This window comes from Brienomyrus brachyistius, chromosome 1, assembly GCF_023856365.1.
Source record: "Brienomyrus brachyistius isolate T26 chromosome 1, BBRACH_0.4, whole genome shotgun sequence".
Classification (NCBI taxonomy): Eukaryota; Metazoa; Chordata; class Actinopteri; order Osteoglossiformes; family Mormyridae; genus Brienomyrus; species Brienomyrus brachyistius.
In genome coordinates this window covers 5,624,717-5,648,565 of record NC_064533.1, presented here as the reverse complement: position 1 = coordinate 5,648,565, position 23,849 = coordinate 5,624,717, and the positions used below count along the sequence as shown (strand labels likewise).

Below are 23,849 nucleotides of genomic sequence, written 5' to 3'. Positions count from 1 at the left end.
ACTTTTTAACAGAGGTTTCCAGAAGTTTATTTTGATCCTGAAATGATCTTGGTATTACAATCTGCATGTTCTCATTTTGCCGGCAAGGGGCAATGTGACTGATTTATGCTGGACAGGTGTGGCGCAAAATCAGGCCTGATTATTTACCAAGACATTCAAGCAGCTGCTCCTAATGATGATAATTTATTTGGGCTGAATGCCTTGCATGTTTGGTTACCATAAACACCAAAAAAAAAACAAAGCTAAACATGTACTTTTTCTTTCCTGTGCTCCAAACCACTTAAAAAGAACTGAAAATCACACAGAGCCTAAATACTTAGACAAATATGAGCAACTTCATGCTTGTGAGAAATCTTTTCTGTGACCTTCTCATATCTATATTAAGAATGCATTTTAAACCCTCTGCTTTTCAGATTCCCGACACCATTAAAGGGTATCTTCAGCGGTTGTCAGTTGTTTTCTGTCAATGACGTTCAGTGTTTCCCCAAAGTTTACAGCTTTGAGGGGGAGGGGCACCTAATAAACGCAGATATTTTTGTCTGCTTTTTAGGTGGTTGACGTGACATATTTTCCGACGCGCGCTCTCTGTACGCTGCTGGCAGTGCGCTGACCTGTGTGTGCGCGCACGTGCTTGTGCGTGCGCATTGGGGCGGAACTCCGCCACGCGCGATACAGAGAGCTGGGGAGAATTGTAAACGCGCGACCGTTTAGACAAAAATGACAAGCTGTTATGTAAATAAGATAAATAACATAAGGCTGTTTCGCTTGTTTAATAAAAAGACAATGTATAGACCTGTTCTATAGGAAGGGTATGCTTAAATGACTTCTGTTGTGATCTGGCGCTATATAGAAAATAAAATTAAATATAATTAAATAAAATTAAATAAAATTAACTTGACCTTCAAGGGAGGTGCCATTGGGGAGGGCGGGGCGTCCCCCTAATATAATGGTAGGGGAAACACTGACGTTGAATGTAACAGAAAACTGGATATAAGCCCTCTCACTAACTGGAAGAGTAACTGACACTGCACTGAATCACTTCTTTCCAAGTTACACCTGATGGCTTGCGATCATGTCTAATATTAGACTAAAGTGTAGTGGCCAGGCTTCCTGAACAGCGATGACCCGAAGATATAACGGACATGTAATGTATATTTTAGCGAATACAAATCGCCTTACTTAATGCTTGAATTAGCACACCGATCCCATTCATCAAATATTCTTACCAAAACACAATAGCGGGATTCTGAGTAGGTGAATATCTTCTAAGGACTAAATATGTCAGAGCCTGTATTATTACACACGTGTCTTTAACATTAGCGGTTTCTTAGTCCTCTACAGTGGTGCTTTATATCAATCAGCAGTGGAGATCCGAGGTTGGCTGCCCTAAGCAGGTTAGTTTGGTTGGAATAGCTGACCGTTGTGGATTCCTGAGCTGTAAGGTCGAGTATCATTGTCCTGCTCTATGTGATGCCTCTTCTGAGGTCCAGAAGTCCTCAAGACCTTGGTAGCCCTTGTGGATCCTGTTGTATCTACCCTTCTTTTACACTAGTATGCCTGGTCCAGCCCTGACGGGCATGTCCAGGGGTGTCCGGTGAGGGCCATGCCAGCCTAGGGCAGTCTGGCACTGGGATGAATGCGGGCAGACAGGCCTCTCTGCCAACCGAGTCGACCGGCTCCTGCCACATGTGAAACCTACACCGGCAGCAGCCCTGCACGCACCCCCAGTGCATGCAGCGTCGTCTGGTTAGAGCCAGCCAGCTTTTGTGGAAGCTTCCGCCAGCCAGGATGTAGAGGATGGGGTCCAGGCAGCCGCTGATGGTGCAGACTACTTTGGAGAACTCGTAGCAGATATAGAGTGTGGAGCTGTTGGTCACCTGCTTCTGAACCCCCACGAGCACCACTGTCAGCGCCATCACGTGATAGGGGCCGAAGGAAACCACGAACACCAAGATGGCGGCCGAAAGTAACAAGAGAGGCTTGCCAAACCTCTGGCGATCCCTTGTACTTCTAGGCAGGCGGCGCAGAACTTTGACCGTCATGATATAAAAGGTCAACATCATGCCGAAAGGCAGGACGAATCCGACGGCGGTGCGTACAATAGAGAAGGTCTTGATATAGCTGAAAGGGATTTCGGTCTGGTCCACGCAAACGGGCACGTTTTTTTCGACAGCAAAGGTGAAGAATAGGTCCGGGACACTGCCGATGAGCAGGAGCATCCAGGTACAAACACAGCACACTTTGGCTTTACCCACGTCCCACCACATCAGGGACCTGATGGGGTGTACAGTGCCAGCGTAGCGGTCAAAACTGACCAACGTCAGGAACATTATGCTGCCGTATGTGTTTACGTTGAAGGATATCTTCTTAAACTTACAGAAGATGTGGATACCCCCGTGGTGAGACCTCTGTAGGTTAAAATAGATAGTGAAAGGCAAGGTCAGTATCCATGTGAGGTCACACAGGGCCAGGTTCAGCAGGAATACGTTGCTGGTTGTCCATGTTTTCCTGAAACAGGTGTAGTTCACTAAAGCGATGACGTTTCCCAGAATTCCCAAGGGCAGCACCAGAGCGCAGAGGCCAAGGACAAGGTAGCAGTAGCCCTCTGCGTTCTCGAATTTACCACAGAATTCAGTGGACTGGTTCACTCTCTCAAGCTCCATGCCGCCTGCAAACAAAAAGGAATTCTCCATTCGACAGGTTGCAGATTTTGTGTATGAATTACATTAAGCAGACTTCAATTTTTTTTATTATTATTGCTGCAGTTTATAAGCAATTTTGTTAATAAAAGCAATACAATTCAAATAGAAGGGTATTTTAATTACATCGTGTGTTAGGGCCGTGTTTTTTCCACATGTTCTCGCGTTTTCGTAGTTTCATTATTTCAGCATTGGAGCGTTAACCATCAGGATGCAATGGCAATATCGTGATGCAATGCATCGCGGCACTGGTATCCTGGTGTGTTTTGTATCGTGGGCTAGTTGGCGATACCCAGCCCTACCTTGTGCTCTGCTTTGACAGCATTCAAGATACAGCAAAGTTAATATTTATACTCATTATATAAATAATAGCCTTTCACGACTATTATCACAGCCCGGTAACATGAAACCGCGATTTTCCTTTGAAAATGTCCAGGAAATTACACGTGGGTGGTTATTTATGGCTGAATGATTTTGAATGATTTCTTCTTTGACTAAAACACAATTCTACAGTCACGTGTACACTCGGCAGGCACATGCTCACGTGCTTAATGGCGCTCCTGGTCATTTTTACCCCAGCGATTGTAAGTGCCCCCTGCCCACCCCCTGTGCCGCTTCTCCATCACCGACAATCTCGCAAAATTGACCAAGGGGGACCCCCTAGGGCCCAGCTTCTGCCTCCCGTTAAGTCTCTGCACAGCACTGACGTCCAGTTACAGGAGGTTACTGCTATTAAACAGTACGGGAAATAAGTTCTATACTTAGGTAATGCCACTTCACATTTCACATTTGTATTATGTTATGATATCCTAAAATATCACACCGTCTCGTATCTAACCGATAACTTTGATTTAATTAAGATATCCACGTTTTTGTGTTAAATAATGTTCCCAACTTTAACCTGGCAGTTATATATGAAGAACGATATATCTAAATATTGCAGGTAACCGAAAAGTGTACTAACACTGGATGGATGAGATGCGTAATCGTAAATAAGGCAGACATAATAATCCCCTGTTGGAAGTGTACTCTGCCGCATTAGTCTCTGAATATAAAAGAGCGAGCCTCGCACGCTTAAGTGTAGATATTGAATGTTCCTTTTACTCTATGTCATCCTTTATAAAACAAGATTGGCGATAAACAGAAGCATTTATGTCTCTGAAATACGGTTGCGGTAATATTAACACTTACCGTTTATGTTCGAGCCATTGCGAAGGTGCGGCTGCATGTTGCAGGATCAATTTCCTCTGTCCCCGAATTCAGTGATATATTAAAAACCCGTCCTTATCATAAAAGACCCCATTCAGTCGCTCCCTTCAGGTAGGCTGCATCATAGTACCACCTACCGCTGCCTTGAGTATTATTACCTGAGCGGCATCACTTCAATCAAACGACACGAAATGCTTGTGTGACACTCATATAAATATTTCTTACAGTGATTTCATTCTTTATGTTAATAAAATGCACATTTTGCAAGAAGTGTGGACCGTTCAGTGCTTTATTGTTTAATTTTACCCAAGTGCTTTTATTCTTCAGAGCTGGCTTCTCATACAAAACGTATACAGGTGCCTTTATAAAATGCATACCCGCTTTACATTTCGGATAAAGTAAAAACCGTAACTAATGCTGAACCATCTGTAAGAGTGTAGGGGCTCAGCAACAAACCATCACTCATCAGTGTGTCCAACCACTAGATGGAGACATCTCCAAATATATGATTTTATTATTGTTGCGAATGGGTTTCCAATAAACAGATGAAGTGTTTTTTGTTTTTGACCAAACAGGGGCATTGGCTGTTTTGTATTAAAGAGAAATAACAAGTATAATGTCAAATTAACGAGCACGTTGTGTGAATGTTATAAAATAGCAGTATATCAGTTTCCGTTAATGAACTTAAACTTAGCTTATTGCAGAAATTCTGATGATATAGCCTGTTGCCCTTGTAGGTGCGCGTTATATATCGCCACCATTGGGGGTCCTGCCGCCAGGGGCGCCGTAAAGGGCGTTAAACTCGGACTATACCATTATTTTCAGGGCCCGTAAAACGCAATAGGATTGGTGTGGGATGGGGGGCCCTGACTGCAGTGGCCATTCTCGGATGCTGTCTGTCCTCTGTGGACTGCATCAGTGTGACACACCAGTACGCCATACCTGTCGGCTTTCCCCGCTTTTCACCGTTCCTGACGCTGTACTTCCGATTTACCATTTCTACCCATAAAGTTCCGATTTTCCCCATCCGCCACTTTCCTGCCCTTGAGATTTAATTTTGTCGTCGGGACCCTCCCCCCGGCAAAATCTACCTGTTTTCCCGCAGCGTAATGTTAGCAGATATGGAGCACGCAGATCTGAGGAGGCCTGGGGAATGATCCAGGGTAACAGAGAGGATAATCTGTAATCTCTCTGATAAATCCCAGACGGATTACGTTAGGAAGGCTGTGTTAATACGGATTCTGCACCTAACGCAGTATTGCTGGGTGACTGTTGGGCGTCGTTAGGTCCGATCACTCGGGGGTGTTATAGCCCCGAGTATTTTAACCCCGATGCCAATCTTTCTTACAGAAAAAGTCAAGCCCCGGGTAAACTTGATTTAGCCCCTGATCTTTTCAATCGCTAAAAACTCCCCCATGTTAACCCATCCATTCAAATCAATTAAGCTGTAATGCTGCAGTGGAGAAGCTATGTGGGCTACGTCATAATTTAAATATTTTACACGTCCTACAATGTTTAAGTGTTTTATTATGTTAAGACACCTAGTCGTGGCACGTCGGTTCCTCGGGGACCTACATACTTATATCATGATCAATGTGCTGATAATCATTTTAACGGCGGAGTTAAAGCTATGACGCACGCAATTAATTATACTGCAAAAAAAAAACAACTTCATTTGGATGATTCACTGTCAGATTTAAAACTTTAAAATGTTAATGTAATAAAGAAATTAGAATCTGGTGCTATTAATGTTTCACACGTATCTGTTAAAGAATTTAGCTGTAAAACAAGGTGAATTACGATTATCCATTACTCTCATTAACATAGCTCAACGTAAAATGACGTACTTAAAATGTTAAAGAAGTCTAGATCTAATTTATACTATGTACATTTCGCTCAGAGCCTGATTTGGGATTAAAACCATTCTATGGCGATTTTAAAACAACTGGCCTTCAGTAATGGCGAAATAAATTATATATGAAGTAGCTGTAAGATGTTGGAGCAGAGACAGCTCTGTCAGCCGACGTGAGAGGCCCATAACTGACGTGACCTACTGGGTGGCATCGGCTGGGTGGCACTACGAGCCGCCAGGTAAAAGACCAACAAATGACTAGGTGATTTTTTTTCTCCCAGTACCGATCGAGGAGCTCCTGTGGAAACTATAGTCTTTTCAATATAAAACAGCCATATTGACAGTAAAATAAGTATCCAGGGAGCTGCTCTGTTCCGATAAGGCACGCAGTAAAGAATCAAATCTGTTATTTTTTTTTTATCATTCCGAACACATGAAAAAATACATTACTGTTTACTTATGATCAGGAGATTGAAAGCGTACATTTCAAGGACAGTTCCGCTGTGGAACAGTTTACGCTGTGCATATTTTCGATTACTCTCCTCAGTCAATATCAAACTGCGTAAATAAAAGTAAAGTGGGGAAACTGGAGAGATATAACAGGCAGCGGACGTACGACTGGCTCAAGCTTAAATGACGGATTAAAGGGCTCCCTTTTCGCGTCATTTTAAATGCGTTTCAGAGCAGATGTGCGGCCCAAATGCGCGCCTTTGCTCTTAAAACACCGGTCCCGAGGTCGAAGGGAAAAGCCGTGCATTTGCAAAAGGGCAATTATAGTAAATGTCGTTTGGACGGAGTTCTAGGTCACACCCCGATGGACAGATGGATAACTCAATGGATTGGCGTCGGCCCTAAAACTACTTGACCTTTACAGCAAGCGTGGTCTTGTGCATTATGCATATTAAATGGTATGTGTTTGTTGGGTTTGAGTGGCCGGTATATAGGGACTCATGAAACAGGTGTCAGTTGTCCTTTGCATATAGATCTACATTCACAGGCTATCCGCCTTAGCGACAGAAGCTTTTACGCAGCAGGTTTAATAGTCTTCCTTTTTCTATTATAACATTGTCTATAATTATAGGGGGAAAACGAAATGAATATTTAATACTCCATAGCTTGGCTAACCGGCTTTGGGGCTTTAATTAGATTAGACGTACATGAGCCGTAACAAATGAGAAGCGCGCAAATACAAAAGCTTCTTTCATTTTTAAGTACCTGGCCGTATTATGCATATTTTTTAATCAAATAAAATAAATTCAGTGGACAAAACGTGTAGCTTTGCGTATCTTATGTCCTCCTACATTAATACGGCAAGGGCATAACTTGGGATGAGCATTTGGTCTCCACCCATTTAAGGGGGTACAGTGGGTTGTGTTGGCTGATTTTGATTATTATGGGGTTTACAACCCCCCTATAATTTACGCCCATGGGAAGCGGTACCGGCTGCCGACGTTGGAGTAGACCGGCAGATATTGTAATGGTGCAGCCCGCTTTAATGTACCATCCCTCAGATGGAGAGGATGGTGAGGCGCTGCTCTTCCTATGGTCTCCAGGGCCCGGAGCGACCATGCTCCTTCCTCAGCCAGAAAGCTGCAGCCCAGCACCCTGCTGCGCGGATAGAATCAGCACAAGCAATTAACGATAAAACGTGCGAGTTATGCGCCCGATGTTGGAGCTCAGGGCTGCGCAAGCGATTTTGGAAGAAAATACCTTGCAGTTTCCACGTTGTTATATAGTCCAATATTGTAGTCGAGTAGTAATTATCTGATAAAGTATAAAGACATGAATTTAAAGATGGACCTGCGCTTCCCTGCACCTTCATCTGGAAGATAGTAAAATCAATGCAGCCCTAGAAAGTGCAGCACGCATAAGACAGACTTATAAATGGATTTAACTGATCAGGAATAGCCTTGGAAAATGATTGACGTGTTTTTTTCTTTCAAAATAATTAATGCCAGTGCTATTTTACATATTTTCCTTCTGGTAATAGATGTGACATTTTTTCATTTTAGCCGATCCCAGTTACGGTTTAGGATTAGGGTTAGGATTTAGGGGTTAGGGTACGGGTTTTAGGGTTTTTGGGGGTTAGGGTTAGGGCTATTGATTAGCACTACGGAAGCCTAACTCGACAAAGTAGCTCAACCCGACAGATCACGCGGCAGACGCGCTCCCTGAATGCTGGCATCTGGGTTCATTCTTTCCGCGCAGCACCGACGCAACTGACCGGACACCAAGTGACTTTTAGCGCATGTAATTTTCTGGACCGGCTGCATAGTAAATGAAAGAGCGTACACTGGGCTGGGGAGGAGTTTAACTGAATTAGCGCTCACCTTTGATCGCTGTAATGTGCCGCTGTAATGCCCAGGACGGGAAACCACCGCAGCGTTTCCTGTCATTATTGTTTGCATTCTACAAGACAGGATCTCTTGTGAGAAATGTAATACCTTTTTTTCTATTTTATCGTTGCTGGTATTCTATAGACATACAATTTAGTATATTTTGAGACAAGAAGAAGATTTATAGGCGTTAATAGATCCATTTCTCTCACGCCCTAGGTCAATATCTGCGCCTGAAAATGTTCCGAGAGGATCACGGCTCGTGGATGACTATGTTTTTCAGCACCATCCTCTTCCTCTTCATCTTCTCACACGTGTACAATCTGCTCCTCTTCATGGCCGGAGATATGGGGTAAGAATCTTAGTGACCTCTGTTTTTTCCCATCCCAGACATAAGTTTATGATGGATGTTTCTGTCACACTCAGACGGGGCTGTCCTGCCCTCGAGAGAACTGCCTAAGCAAGAAGCGATCCAGATATTTTACAATCGTCCATTATTGAGGGTATTATCGCGTTAACCTGCCATCTTGGCTCTCTGGGGGCCTTATCTTGAGCCAAGATGGCTTTCCCTTCAAATCGCAGTTTTTCTATCCATTTCAAAAGAGCAAGGTCTCATGTCATACGAGAAAAGATGATTTTTAACAAACCACAGACATTTTTTTTCTACAGGCTTATCTTGGCATTTCAGACATATTCAATGTTTTGAAGGTCAGCAAGAGATCTTTAAAGCTCAGTTGTGTTCCCAAACCACTGAGACTAACTGTTTTAATTTGGTGTCCCGTAGCTCTGCTGAGAGCTGGGCAGAAACATCAGACATATTGATTCTCGCATGACAGGAACAGCGTAAAGTATGCCTGTCGTTTAACGGCTACATGACAAGCACCGGCCGCTTCTGAGCTGCTTGTTCGGCACCCTCTGCAAAAACCATTACAGGAAAGGAAAGATGACCGTTTGTTTTACGGGGGACAGGGTATATGCCACTGTAATCACCCCATCAGTCACGCTGGTCGCCACGGAGACAGTGACATCCATCACTGATGCTCGTCCTTTGGCTGTTGGAGAGCGCAGAGACACTGGCACCAAAAACCATCCTTCACCTCAAGAAGGGGGATGGGAGCAAGACGCGCAAGTCCCATGGGGGGAGGGGGGGTGTATTCTCTGTTAGGTGGAAGTGCGATACTGTTTCTGCTCAGGGGAAGCCTTTCTCTGATGGAGACAACATAGATTTTCCCTCACCCCACCCCTCCACCCCAATGTCAGCTGCCTGTGGCTGTGATTTCTAAAGGACAACGGCCATGTTGAACCATATTAACACCAATCACAGCTGACAGTATATATTCTGCAGGCATTTCCGTCACCGTTTCTTTGCCGTTACACTGCCTGAGACAGTGTACACTCATTAATTTACAGCTGCTGTTGATTTAGAGCTGAAAAATGTATGTCCGGCTCACAAATATTTATGTAGGGCATTAGATGACTGCTTTGCAGCGCTCGCACTGCGGGACAAACCGACCAGGGTAAAAAGTGGGGTTAATAAATGTGACATGTAGGTGGAGCTGTTGCAGAGCAGAAGAAGGAGCGTCTCGCTTGAGCCGTGTCCGCTTGTCTTCCTCTTTCTTTTGCTGCGAAAACCAAGATATTTATCGCCCTGCTCCGACACCCTCCTGGGACAGGCAGTTCGGTATGTGACGGCCCAGAATGCAGCGTAGGCACAGAAAACGCGGATGCTGCGCAGGACCGATCATGAAGCGCAAGACCAGCACCCTGTACCCACAATGCACTTCACTTCCAGGCCGCGTGAGTCGCGCCGGTACTCAGACCAAGACTCCAGTGACTGCGGCGGTTATTATCTGGTGAAGAGCAGCTCTGCCGTGAATGTAACCCTCTGCTTTTCCGGCCGTGTGGATCCCTGCCAGCCAATAGTCTTTCAGGAGGAGCTCGCCTGTGCCTTTTCAGTCTTTGGCACACCACCCCCCCCCTCCCCCCCCCCCCATTTCCACCACCTCAGGCCACCCGCTGAGGACCACAGCCCTCCACCTCACTTGGTTCCCTGTTCGTCCCGCACCCCTGCCGAGGACAGGCTGGCTGGGCGTTGCAGGCCTGCTGGGACGCTCCAGGCCGCCCTTATGCTGGTCGTCTTCTCATTTATATTCTTTTCTGTTCCTTTGACCTTTCTGACAGCAAGGAGGGCTGAAGCGGAGGCTCTTTTTGTCAGACTGGGGTGGGGGATTGCAGATGGGGGGGGCAGCATTTACCATCCATGCTTTTAAAACACACCACAGCATCACTAAGTCAGTAGCCTGGTATATATCACATATGAATGTGCTGGCTTTAAAGGTATTTTTTTAAATATATTTTTTGTGTTATTTTGTGACATGCCTTCCAGGGCATCCCCTGCCTTATTAATACCCTGTGCATTCTGGGATAGGCTGCAGGATGGATGGATGGATGGATGATGTGTACTAGGCATACGAGAAATGAAAGGATCTGTAAAATGAAAGACCCAACAAGGCAGTAGCACATGGGTGCCATAATTACCCCCCCCTCCCACCCCCCCATAATGGACCACGCCCGGAGCACTCGCATCTTAACACTCCCGACACATGAGGCCCATTTGTGGAGGGAATAGCGTCTCCGTAAAACCCCCTCCAGTGGGGGGGGGCTGTGCCCGCACAATCCTGCTCTCAGGCCTCAAATTTCATTAACGCCATCAATCACGTCCTAATTAGCTCCCCTTATTTAATTAAGGACAGAGATGTAACTGCTCCTCCCCTAGCCCCCCCCCGCCCCTCCCCGTTAATCAGGGAGCCGGCTGAGACATGAGGGAAACTGGAGGCTGGGGTTTCTGAGCTGGATGGGCAGGTGGGGGGCAGCTCCTTTGGGATTCAGTTGCTTGCTGGGTCCGTGGGAGGGCGCTGTCTACACCCCCTGCTGACAGTAGCTATTACACTAACCCCTCCCTCAGGACGAAAGCGACGGAGGTGCTGGGCTCTGAATTCAGCCGGAAAATCAGCCAGAGAGGGACCGGACGAGCTCATCGTGTTTGAATTGTGCCAGGTGCAGACAGTGTGTGCTATCGCCGTGACAACGGCCAGGATGACCTCGGATGCGGAGGCGAGTGGACAGCTTCAACACGCACAGATGGAAAAATCACCCCTCTGAGCGTTAGTCAGTGTGTGTGCGCCGTGCCCATAAAAATGAAGTATTAATAGGCGGCCACACCCTGCACCCTCCAGGGGAGAATGGCACCTCTCTGGTAACGTGGCTGACCTCCATGCATCGAACCCCCCCCTCAAAATGCACCACGGCGTCGCCAAATGGGCCATCTGGTGTAGCGGCGTGGCACAAAGCGGGTGTTTAATTTGGAAAACTGCAGAAAATCCGTGGCATCTTCTGTCATCCGCTGCTCGCTTTTCTTAAATAGCCCATAATATCACCAATCCAGAAAAGATACAGAGTCCCATTCAAAACAAACAGAGAGAAAAGCAAGCAAGCAGCCGGTGGCCCAATGGCTACATCAGAGCGACAGGAAGTCACTGGGGGAGGGCCCAGCCATCAACAAAAGGCTCGATACTCTCCCAGCCGTCACGTGTGTGATTTGTCACGCAGATGTAAGCCTCTCTCTCGTTAGGAGGTTCTCATCGAGGGGGGCCATGTGAGGGCCGTGATCAATTTCGAGGCTGCCACCGATTGCCCTATTCAGTGACAGCGCCTCCTCAAAAGCGATGTAGCCCCTCCTGTGATCTTTGTGTGCCGGACTTCATTTACCGCTTTCGTATGTAAATTTCTCACAGCGTGCGTTAATTGCTGTTTTGCAGTGGAATTGAGTTAATCAGAACCACCTGAGCTCCTTCACTAGGGGGAGGAGGTGTGATCTTTGCCTCATACTGGGCAACAGCTCCCCGTGACCAGTTGTTCCAGTTCCTCCAGCTGGAAACAGTGGGCAGGCACCTGTAGACACATTTTCATTACGCCTTGTGTTCATGGTGCCCCTTCCCCCATTACTAATTGCAGTACCTCAGCGAAGTTGTGGCGAAATGACAGCCCCCCTCCCCCGATCGTATAAGGTTGTCAAGCATGGTGCATGCGGAGCCTGTGATCACATGGTTATTCATAAGGATTCCTGCTCCGCAGTGGCGGTGTGGAGCCGGCAGGGGGGCTGTGACGGGGGGTGGGGTTGCAACTACTGCTGAGCCATGTGCTGTAGGGCAGCTTCTCACCGCGGTGGACTCTTACCTGCCCAAAGGCCCCATGGTGCACATCTTCCTCTATGCCCAACCCCTCCCACACCCCCGTAGGGGGGACCACAGTTAATATCACACAGCAGATCTAGCATTAAATTCTAGCATTAATGAACAATAGCATGATTGTCTGCTAGCACTTAGCATGAGTGCAGCATACAGCTATACTAATGTAGTGCATATATATGCATTATGTGTTTCTAATATTTATATTTATGCACACAATGATATTTTTCATCTGGTAACCATTAGCTACAATGTATATATTGGTATTTTTTTATAATATGAAATGAGTTGGGGAGGCATGGTGGTGCAGTGGTTAGCACTGTATGGGGAGGCATGGTGGTGCAGTGGTTAGCACTGTATGGGGCGGCATGGTGGTGCAGTGGTTAGCACTGTATGGGGAGGCATGGTGGTGCAGTGGTTAGCACTGTTGCCTCACACCTCTAGGACCCGGGTTCGAGTCTCCGCCTGGGTCACATGTGTGTGGAGTTTGCATGTTCTCCCCATGTCGTCGTGGGGTTTCCTCCGGGTACTCCAGTTTCCCCCCACAGTCCAAAAACATGCTGAGGCTAATTGGACTTGCTAAATTGCCCATAGGAGTGCATGTGTGACTGAATGGTGTGTGAGTCTGTCTGTCTGCCTCTCTTTTCATCACACCGTCTAATGTACCGCAATAAGTAAATATGGCGGAACATTGCACGTAAGAGTGCATATGTGAGTGACTGGTGTGTGAGTGTGCCCTGCGATGGGCTGGACCCCCATCCTGGGTTGTTCCCTGCCTCATGCCCATTGCTTCCGGGATAGGCTCCGGACCCCCTGCGACCCAATAGGATAAGCGGTTTGGAAAATGGATGGATGGATGGATGAAATGGGTTTTCTCTTTTAGGATAATCAGTTAGAAAATGAATGGATGGATGGATGGATGGATGGATTATGCCAATATTTTGCCAAGACTTGCATGTGATTTGCAGTCCTTGGCAAAAGAATTTGAAGAAGTCAGTTCTGATTGCAAAACATGGTTCATCCTTTGGTGGACTAAGATGATTATTAGCCATAAGAGGATAGTCTTATCTTCCCTTTGATTCCGTAACCATGAATTCTTAACAGATGTTTTTTTTTGTTTGTTTAAGTTTTAAACATCCCGCAAATGCATTACTGCCCGTTAGCCGGACATGGGGACTCCGTCGACGCCGGCTTTGTGCGGCACTCATCGCGGTTCCTCGTCTAGAGGCCGTGGAGATGTTTCACCGTGGTGAGCTCCCTCACAGGGTCAGCTGTCCTCAGGGACATTAAACTTTCATCATAGCTGGATGCGCTGAAAAAACTGTTGCCTTTCAGCATTGCTGGGAACAGAACCAAGACCGCTTCCTTTTATGTACCAAAAAAAATGTGATAAAACCCTTATAAAACTGGATTTGTCCAATTAATTATCCAGTGCATCTGAAATGGACTGCTCTCTCTCAAATATTTTATCATCAGGCCCATTCAGAAGATCTGTAGTGGACTGCCGTCTCTTGAATGTAAATCATTAGGCTGGTTTAGAAAGATCTGAAGTGGACTGCTTTCTCTCTGGAATTTGAATCATCACGCTGGTTTAGAGAATCTGAAGTAGACTGCTCTCTCTCAAAGATTAATCATTATGCTGGTTCAGAGAATCTGTAGTGGACCGCTCTCTCTCTCTCAAATGTGAATCATCAGAGCATTTTAGAGGATCTGAAGTGGACTGCTTTCTCTGTGGAATTTGAATCATCACGCTGGTTTAGAGAATCTGAAGTAGACTGCTCTCTCTCTGAAAGATTAATCATTAGGCTGGTTCAGAGAATCTGTAGTGGACCGCTCTCTCTCTCTCAAATGTGAATCCTCAGGGCATTTTAGAAGATCTGTAGTGGACAGCACTCTCTCTCAAATGTGAATCATCAGGCCAGTGTAGAGGATCTAAAGTAGACCGCTCTCTCTCTTAAACATGAATCATTAGGCTGGTTCAGAGGATCTGAAGTGGACCGCTCTCTCTCAAATGTGAATCATCAGAAGTGGACCGCTCTCAAAGGTGAATCATCAGGCCTGTGTAGAGTTTCTGAAGTGGACTGCTCTCTCTGTCAAATGTGAATCATCAGGCCAGTGTAGAAGATCTGAAGTGGACCGCTCTCTCTGTCAAATGTGAATCATCAGGCCAGTGTGGAGGATCTGAAGTGGACCGGTCACTCTGTCAAATGTGAATCATCAGGCCAGTGTAGAGGATCTGAAGTGGACCGGTCTCTCTGTCAAATGTGAATCATCAGGCCAGTGTAGAGGATCTGAAGTGGACTGGTCTCTCTGTCAAATGTGAATCATCAGGCCAGTGTAGAGGATCTGAAGTGGACCGCTCTCTCTGTCAAATGTGAATCATCAGGCCAGTGTAGACGATCTGAAGTGGACCGGTCTCTCTGTCAAATGTGAATCATCAGGCCAGTGTAGAGGATCTGAAGTGGACTGGTCTCTCTGTCAAATGTGAATCATCAGGCCAGTGTAGACGATCTGAAGTGGACTGCTTTCTCTCAAAGATTAATCATTAGGCTGGTTCAGAGAATTTGTATTGGACCCCTCTCTCTTTCTTGAATGTGAATTGTTAGGCCAGTTTAGAGGATCTGAAGTGAACTGCTCTCTCTCAAATGTGAACTGTCAGGCAGTTTCTGCAGTTTGATGGCTTTATTACTTATCATTTATAATTCTGCTCTAAGTATACAAGGCCTCCTGGGATCACTAAGGAAACTGGGTTTGGTCTCAGGCCCTGATTGTCAGTCTGATTCTGTGCATAAATACATCCCTGCTCCAATTAAGCGAGTGATCCATTACCTTCTTAATCCCATTACCAAAGGCCAGTCAGGGCAATCAAGCTGTCAGAACACAGAAAGCGTGACTCTAGCACAGCTGATGAACAGCGCATTAACTGTGACGTATTAAGGCACGTTAGCGCAATATCGGACGTGGGTGGGCCATAATCTCTGGGGCATCGACATGGAGCACCTTTTACTGCCCTGCGTCCAGACATAACAATGTCTTAAATTTTTCAAGTATTCAGCATGGGGACACTTTAATAGGGCAAAAATAGGAGGAATCAGCATTCTTCAAGGGTAAGGCCGTGGTTTGAAATTACTGAAGTGTGCTGGGTGTGAAGTTCTGGCATAATGAACTGTCTTACTTTATTTGAACTCTTTAAACAATTCAGCAAAAATACTTCTATATATATATTACTACACTACATGATACTATACTATACTACACTATACTTTGTTGTGTTTTGCTGTGCTATAATATACCATAGCTTATTCCTCTTTGGGAAAAAGTACTTGCTCATGTAATAATTCTATACGCTATTCATAAAGCAGCAGGATTCAATTTTCAGCTGAAGGTATACGTGTAAAGCAAATTAGAGAACTGGCTGAATTGTGTGACCTAATTGACTGAATGTATAAACAAGCAAATAACACAAATATTCTAAGCTCTTTGTAGAAATCCAGAGGCCTGGAAGAAAATCAATGGGGATTATTAAAGCTGTAAGAAATGTTTTGTACCACGTAAATGCGGTAACTCATCTCCTCTCTCGATTGTGTTAAGAACAGGAATGGATTAATGGCTGCCCTTTCACATGCAGCTTAGATTGTTTCAGGAAATTGAGAGGCGACTCCTCTTTGGATGGAATAACAAGGAAATCCCTGTAGTGCAATGTCTCACCTCAAGGGGGCGCTGAGGATCCTCCTAAGTGCTTTGGGTCTGCAGTAGCGCCGTAGTAACTGGGGTCCCAGGTTTTGCTTCTGAGTGGAAGTGATGAATGATTCGGTCGCTGGCTTCCCGAGTACAACCTCAAGAGTCTGTCTTTCAGATGGCTTTTCCGGAAAAAGGTACCCCAGAGGTTTCTTTTAGTTATGTTTGCCCAGAGCATGTCAAAAGTATTGAACGTCAGACTGGCAGTGAAACTGACATGGCGAACCATCCGTAAAACTTCCCAGGCGCGTGTCACCAGCCTCTGACCTCAAACGCAAAGGCAGCTCACCAGACCCCGAGTAGAAGCATGTCGTCGCGTGCCATTGTTGTACCATTTCAGTCTTAAAAACAAAGAAAAGTATGAGTATTATATTCAGGATGGAAGATGAGTCAGAATATTTGGTATCACTTTACTTAAGCCCATGTTTTTAATGATGTATAAACACATTCATAACAAATAATGCATTCATAAAGCATTATAAACATGGCTATAAATACTTATCAAAAGCCATAACACATTACATACATGTTTATTATGCATCATGACTGTATCTATAATGCACTATAGATATCTTCATAATTCAGTACAAAGCATCTTTAATGCTTATACCAACCATTATAATGCATTATAAAGGTATCTGTAGTGCATTATAGATGAGAGCTTCATAAAGCATTCATAATGCATAATAAACATGGCTATAATGTGTTATGCCTTTTGTATTGATGAGTATTGATAGCCATGTTTATAATGCTTTATGAATTCATTATTTTTTGTTATGAATGTGTTTATAAATGAGTAAAACCATGGCCTTAAATGATGTGTTACCGAATATTTTATTCAAGCTCGTTTTGACCTGGAAATCCCGGCAGTGCTTGCATCCTCTGGAAACCTCATGAGGAATGGAAAGCGTGGTTCATATTTTCTGAGGAATAATCCGCTCGACCACACACATCACATTTGTATCTATTGTCTTTTATTTAACACTTGGTGGCATCAGGGGGTTTAAACTGTTACATGCCGTTGTTGGCCTAACAAGCTGCTGCATGAAGGTTTTCTGGCATCTGGACACTCGGCACGGATGTGGGTGAAGAGGGAGTCCAGCATGCCGAGGAGAGGCCAGATTAGAACATCAGGATTCCAACAGGCACATGCTTCAGGGCCCGGTCTCGCTGGTCCGTGGTGCCGGATATGACCCCGGTCTACCTCTGAAGCGCCATGAGATCATAAACCACCCTTATAGCTCCTCTCCGCCATTCCTAGAGTCGTAGGAAATGCGTGACCCACTTTTCTTCCAACGCTGGGGCTGGGAGATACGCCCGTAGCGTGGAGACCCCATCCATAAGCCACCCCCACCCCCCGCCCCCATGGCCCACAAGGCTTTGCAGTTAATGAAGGTCGTCTCGGCATCTACTGCGCCGTGTTTTCAAACCGTACCTCATAAATAGCACAAACAGGGTTACACACTCATGTATTGAGTGCATAAGTCTTTTCAAGCGTGATGTATAATAACGGCGATGCATCAGAGAGCGTATGAAGTTTAATGTGCAAAAAGGAAGCGTACAGGAGGTCTTTGCCTCTGCCTGTATATGATTGGACAGTGTGTCCGTATAGCGCCACTGAATAGAGCTCTTGGGCAACTGGGTTCAGAATCAATGAAAGACAGTCATTAAAAAAAATGGGGCTTCCTGGAGACTAATTAATACGTAGCCTTGAGAGTGTGGACCTATGCATCCTTAATTCTATAACATCTTAATCCATGGTGATGTATGTTCTGGGGCTGTAACACACACCTATTTATTTTTTATGCATTATTCATGTTATCTTTTTTTGGTCGTGCGCTTTAGATAAACACGATGAAGCCAGGGCATGGTGTATCCTGCCCCCCCCACCCCCTGCTCCTTCCCCCACACTGTAAGCTGTGCTCAGAGCTCCCTGCCTTCACTGGAGTGCAGTGAAGCTGAGTACTTATGACAGGCAGCGTGGCGACACTCGGCATTACTGACGATCTCCTCTTCTCTGCCTCTAATGCCACCCCCACCCCCGGCCCCGCCCCCCCACCCGGCCCCGCCCCCTTCCCCCCTCCCACTCTGCAGCCCATACATGGTGACGGACCACATGGGCATCCGGAATGAACTCTTCATGAAAATGGCAGCAGTAGGAACGTGGATGGGAGATTTCGTGACCGCCTGGATGGTGAGGACTATCAGGGGTGTATTCAGGGGATGAAGTCACATGGGGCCCCAGCTGAAAGATGATTGGCCCCTGGAGTCTCCCATTCCCTGTCACTCACTTATTCAAAACCTACCATTGACTAATGATAAGGTAGACCCCCCCCTCCAGTGTGAATTATGGCACCACTTAGTTTACCCACCTACAGTCACCCCTGAACCCTGTTGGACACTATTTCTCCTACTGTCTCCTACACCTTGGAGCTCAAAGAAGTTCTCCACATACTCCCTTTGCCCTTCTTGTCCAACTATAAGCCTGTATATATCCCACATATGACATTCATACGATGTTGTCTCACTGCTTATGGGCAAAATACTACGCTCTCTATCAGGCGCTGAACTCCTTCTAGTAGCTTTATTCCCATAAATCAGCAGTTGCTTGGTTTTTAAGGACCGAACATCTCACAGCCGCACCTGATGGACGCCACTCTGCCTGCGTCCCACCCTGGAGCTACATGATTCATGCGTCATCCGAGCAGACGCATCCTGGGCAGGATAAACTGCGTTGGAGGTGTTAAGAAGCAGTAATCGATAAGGCCTTCTGAGAGTCATGCTGGGGGGGGGGGTCAGCTTGTCATTGTCCTTAGTGACCCCCAGACAGTCCACATTTTCGCTTCGTCAAAGCTCCCAGCCAATCAAGATCACCGAACGGCTGGTACAGGTGCACTGGGAGCCGGGACGGAGCAAAAACGTGGAACTGTCTGGGGCTCGTCCAGGACTGGGTTGAGGAACACAGGTCTATACAAAGGGAGCAGCTGAGGTGGGGTGGGGGGAGGAGGGCACACGCTGCCCCTCGTTCATCCTGCCGGCGTGGGGAGTACCCTCTCTGGATCCACTGCCGCCTCCGACACAGAGTGCTGACAGGCGCCATTAGTGTGCAGCACAGAAACAGGAAAAGAGATAACATGCGAGCGAAGCCCCCCCCCCCAAGGCTCCCAATCCCAGCATTACCATCCGATACTCTGATTCCCCTCGTCTGTGTGAGGGGGTGGTCCTGAAGACGTGTACACAGGATTCATATGGGGACCATCTACAAGGCCTCCCTGCCTACTCACGGGAGACTTGATCCATATATAGGTTAACCAGGGGGGTGGGTTTGATGTTTCTAGGTCACCTTGTCCCCCCCCCCAGATGTTTCAGAAACTAAATAGCTAATGAGTAGACTGAGACAATGATAGCTAGGTAGCTGGTTTGCAGAACACGCTGCTTCAGCATTTTCTAAATAAGGACCTAGTTTGTTTAATATTAAGTGTAGTGATGATTTGTGGCCAACAGGGGGCCCCACACAAAAGAATGTTTTGAATGGTGATAAACATCCCCACTGGCCATGACCCCTCTACAGCTCCGTAACTAAGAGGCGTTAAAAGTACTAGGAATCAAAGACCCAAAGAGCCGTCCGTTCTTTCGGATCCCAAGGTAGATTTTAGGAGGGAAATTATAACCAGACGTGTGCAAATCACAAAACTGGCATCCGTTTAATTCGCTGTGCTCTACAGGTACCCGAATGCTAAACATTTTAATAATTCAGCCTTTCTAAGTCTGACGGTAAAAGACGCAGCACAATCTGGTGTCGCTGTTCAGCGGGATTGTTAAAGCTTAGACCACTTACCTGCAGTTACATACGCTGTAATTAGCTTTTATTACATCTCAGCAAACGTGTCCCGTCCCGGGATGTGATGTCCGTGGATAGTCATTAATCAAAGGAGCTGGCAATTTTCTGGAATCTCTGTCATACAGCCATGGATATTCTGCCCGACGGGGTAACAAATAGACACTTAGTAGCAGAATAGGTGTCTGCAAAATCTGTATCCCTCCGCAAACCTTGATGTTATCTTCATGCCATTTATTTACGATACATAGATTTTTTTGTAACAATCTCCAGCACTGAAATGAAAAGCAAGCAGGTCATGCACATTTGCTGTCGACGTCTGAATAATCATCACCAATTCTGCTGGTTTCCAGGTGAATGACATGATGCTGCAAGATAAACACTACCCAGACTGGGCCAAGAGAGCCAGAAGATTTTGGAAGCAAGGGCACAATCGCATCGTCCTCTTTTGGTGAGCCATTTTGATATCCGTATGTCCGTACACAGACTCGCATACATGGTGTGCCCGTTTAGGTAAATTTCCCATAGCCATTCAAGCTATGACTGGGGTCATTGTTATTAGACCAGGCATGGAAATTTCTAGAAGGCAACTGGGGTTAGATAATGTCCTTGCATTTAGGCGTTCATGGTGTTTCTTTTTGTCTGTAGAAGGAGAGTCTGTAGTGTTCAGGTGTATGCATACACACACACACACACCCACACACACACATAAAAATGATCCTTTATTTGCCAAGTATGAGTGCAGGTACATTGGAATGCTTCTTTTCACATATCCCATCATGCTCCTGTTTGAGACACATGCATGAATACAAACAAGTGTAAAGCTTGGGGTCTGAACACGGGCCATTTATTCTGCACCTGTGGAGCATTTTGCGGGGTTAGGACCCAGTGATGATGTGAAAATTCTGTGGCGCGTGGGATTGGAACCAGCAACCTACTGATTACAAGCACAGAGGCCTAACCCACTGAGCCTTACACCCACCCACATGCATACGTACTGTCACAGATGCACATAACTGCTGCGCGCATTAAAGCGACGCATGTGGCAATCGATTGGCGTAACACTGCAAGTGCATACGTATCTCACGCGCGTTTGACACCGCTATGACAAGAAATGACTGCGCATTTTAACTTTTATAAAGCAGATGAAGTACAAATTAGCATGTAAAAGTTAAAATGCATGATAATAATTTCCTGTCGCAGTAGAGCGTGTGCATGTATAATATTCAATTGCCACGCGTATCGCTTTTAAAGGTGGATGCGTACAGTTATGTCCACCCCTGCATATTGTCATACATTTACATGGGGGATGTACAGATATCCCCACAGCTATGCAGGTGTGTGTGTGTGTGTGTGTGACCGACACCATAGCAACACATACTATTAGAACCACAGTAACTTAACCTAGAAGAGTTTATAATCCCAGCAAACAAAATTAGTTAGGTCAAAGGTCATCATTTTGAGCATTTTGCCCATCCTGCAGTGGAGGAAGTCACAGACCCACCCCACCTCCATTCCATGAGTGCCCCATGGATACTACGATGTGCCAATAGATTCCGTAAACACAATACCGAATGATGCTGTGATTCAGCCACGATTCAGCCACCACGTAAGGTAGCGTTGGGCTATTAAGTACCAATTAGAGAGCTTGACTTATCACCCAAAGGTTGCCAGTTCGCGTCCCAGCAGGAGAACTGTATTTGAACCTTTTTAAAGAGGCGCTTAACCTAAATTACTCTGTAAACACGAGGTGTATAGTTTCAGACGGAATAACGTAATGTTGCACGGACGCCCGGGTCAGGTCCGTCAGTCAGCTACCTGGGTCGTTATAACGAAGCAGCACATACACTCCAGAAAAAAAAATCCATAAACATATTCTTACACAAACTCACTTTTGTCCAGACTTCAAAGTAGGTCAGAGCTCGAAGTTAGAAAGTAGGTCAGACGTGTGACCGACCGAACCCAGGAATTCTGGGCACTTCGAAGGGTGCATTGAAGAGTAAGGTCTCGCATCAGCTAAAGCAGGACGTGTTATAGAAGCCGCAGCAAAGAAGGACTCTGTTTATGATATACGAGGGAGGAGAACTAGCACGATTGGCACCTCACCTGTTATAATTGCTTATGGTCAGCTTTGCCTGATGATTATCGTTAATTGCGACTAATTGCCGGTAAGGTTACAACTATTTCAAACAGGATTAGCACAGTTTTTCAGAAGAGCGTTGTGCTTTTATTGTCCCGCACCTGAGAGCTTTCTGGTTCGAAAAGAGGTGTCATTAAATTTAGGTAATACTCTTTAGTTTGTGCCAAGAAATAGGTTAATAAAATCAGTTATCTTTTCGTCAGCACATCACCTCGACGATTTCACAAAATATGTATATATTCAGTGCAATTGTATATTTGGAATTCAATTCAATACAATTTCAAGTAAATATAGTCCAAATAATTTTCATAATCTCCACAACCAAGTATTGAATGAGCAGCTGGAAGATGGATGGATGGATGGATGGATAATTTGTATAGTGAAAATATTTCAACCCAGTTTTTTTGCAGTTACCCACTTTCCTTTAATGCCGTGGCGTTAAGGTACAGGTGTTGTGTACAACGGAAGGACTGAGCACCATATGTGCACTTAACGACTTTCTGTAGAAAAGGGTTTCAGTGCAAATGAAAAGAAACCTTGTGAAAATTAACCAGTATGAAGCGGCCTGTCAGATAAATGCGGCGCAGTAAGAATGCAACGTAGCCTCAGGCTCAGGCCCCAAAAGGCACAGCCCTGGACCAGACCGGTAATTCCATTGTTTTTACTTCTCTGGAAAGAAGGGAGGGAAACAGTCCCATAAAACAAGATCAAAAGCTCTGGAGATCTATCCTCTGACTCCTTTCATCTCCGAGGTTTGAAGGCCCCAGCTAGGAAACGTTCTCATCTGTACCAGAATTTGTTCCTACACGAAATTCCACTCAGCTGCCACCTCCGCAGCCTCAGAAGTGGCTTTACCGCGTCCGCAGGCTGGTGTCACTCAAGCAGGAGCAGGACTGCAGCAAGGGATTCTGGGTAACATGTCCCTATACCTCTGGCATTATATTCAGCTCCAGCCCGTTACACCTGTCTCATGAGTCCTCAAGCTTCCCAAAGGTGCCACCTATCAATATTGACCGATGACGTTGACAGTCAACAGGCCAGTAATACCTTGTTCAGTATCCCACCGTAGCTTTAACACTGAGGCTCATGGAAGGTGTTTTATGCAGGGGCAATTGTAGGATTTTTTAAGATGGGGGACTTAATTCATACAGAGGGGCCCACCTTATCATTAGCCAATGATATGTTTTGGATCAGTGAGTGACAAGGGAGGGGGCCATTGGCCCTGTTGCCCCGCCCCTGTATACATCCCTGGTTTTCTGCTATTCGTGGAAGTGGGTGTCATTCATTCCCTTGTAGTGTATATTGTTCCTAACAAGTACTGCAGCTCTCAGGCGAATGGTGACTGACATGATGTGAAATCGGTTAGCAGCCCCACTGCGCGAATGATCTTTAATTAACCTCAGGAGAAGAACTTTAGATAGAGAGACTCCGTGAAGGAGACACTCGAACCTCTACCATTACGTAACAGGCCTCCTCCATAAATTATTCAGACCTGCCCCTTTAAGAGCCACCACTCTATCGTTCCATTTTTCTTGAACTCATTTACTTCATTACATTCAGCGTTACTTTTTTGTAACTTTTATTTTACCTAACTAGGGGCTCTTTCGTGAAGGATGGCATATTTTTGAAAGGCATGTTTTCAATTTTCTTTGTAAAAGAACCGCATCTTTATCTGTCTGTCTCAAGTGAACCTATATTTTGAATATGTTCTTAATGATTAATTGATTTGTATTTTATAATTATTTCTTACTAGAGTTTTGCTACATTTCATGTTGCTACTATACATGTAC

General features: G+C 45.6%; 1 protein-coding gene across 5 annotated transcripts in view; it reads left to right on the top strand.

The window, feature by feature from the left end:
• The window catches only part of tmem117 (transmembrane protein 117), a 45,033-nt gene that overhangs the window by 14,120 nt on the left and 7,064 nt on the right, over nucleotides 1-23,849 (top strand). For 4 of the 5 annotated variants that reach the window (XM_049006287.1, XM_049006286.1, XM_049006290.1 and 1 more), the window contains 3 exons: nucleotides 8,316-8,448; nucleotides 18,176-18,275; nucleotides 20,273-20,370. In XM_049006287.1, coding sequence (XP_048862244.1) covers nucleotides 8,316-8,448; nucleotides 18,176-18,275; nucleotides 20,273-20,370 — 331 coding nt within the window. The remainder of the gene's footprint in view (nucleotides 1-8,315; nucleotides 8,449-18,175; nucleotides 18,276-20,272; nucleotides 20,371-23,849) is intronic. The other variant, XM_049006289.1, reaches the window with a different exon arrangement.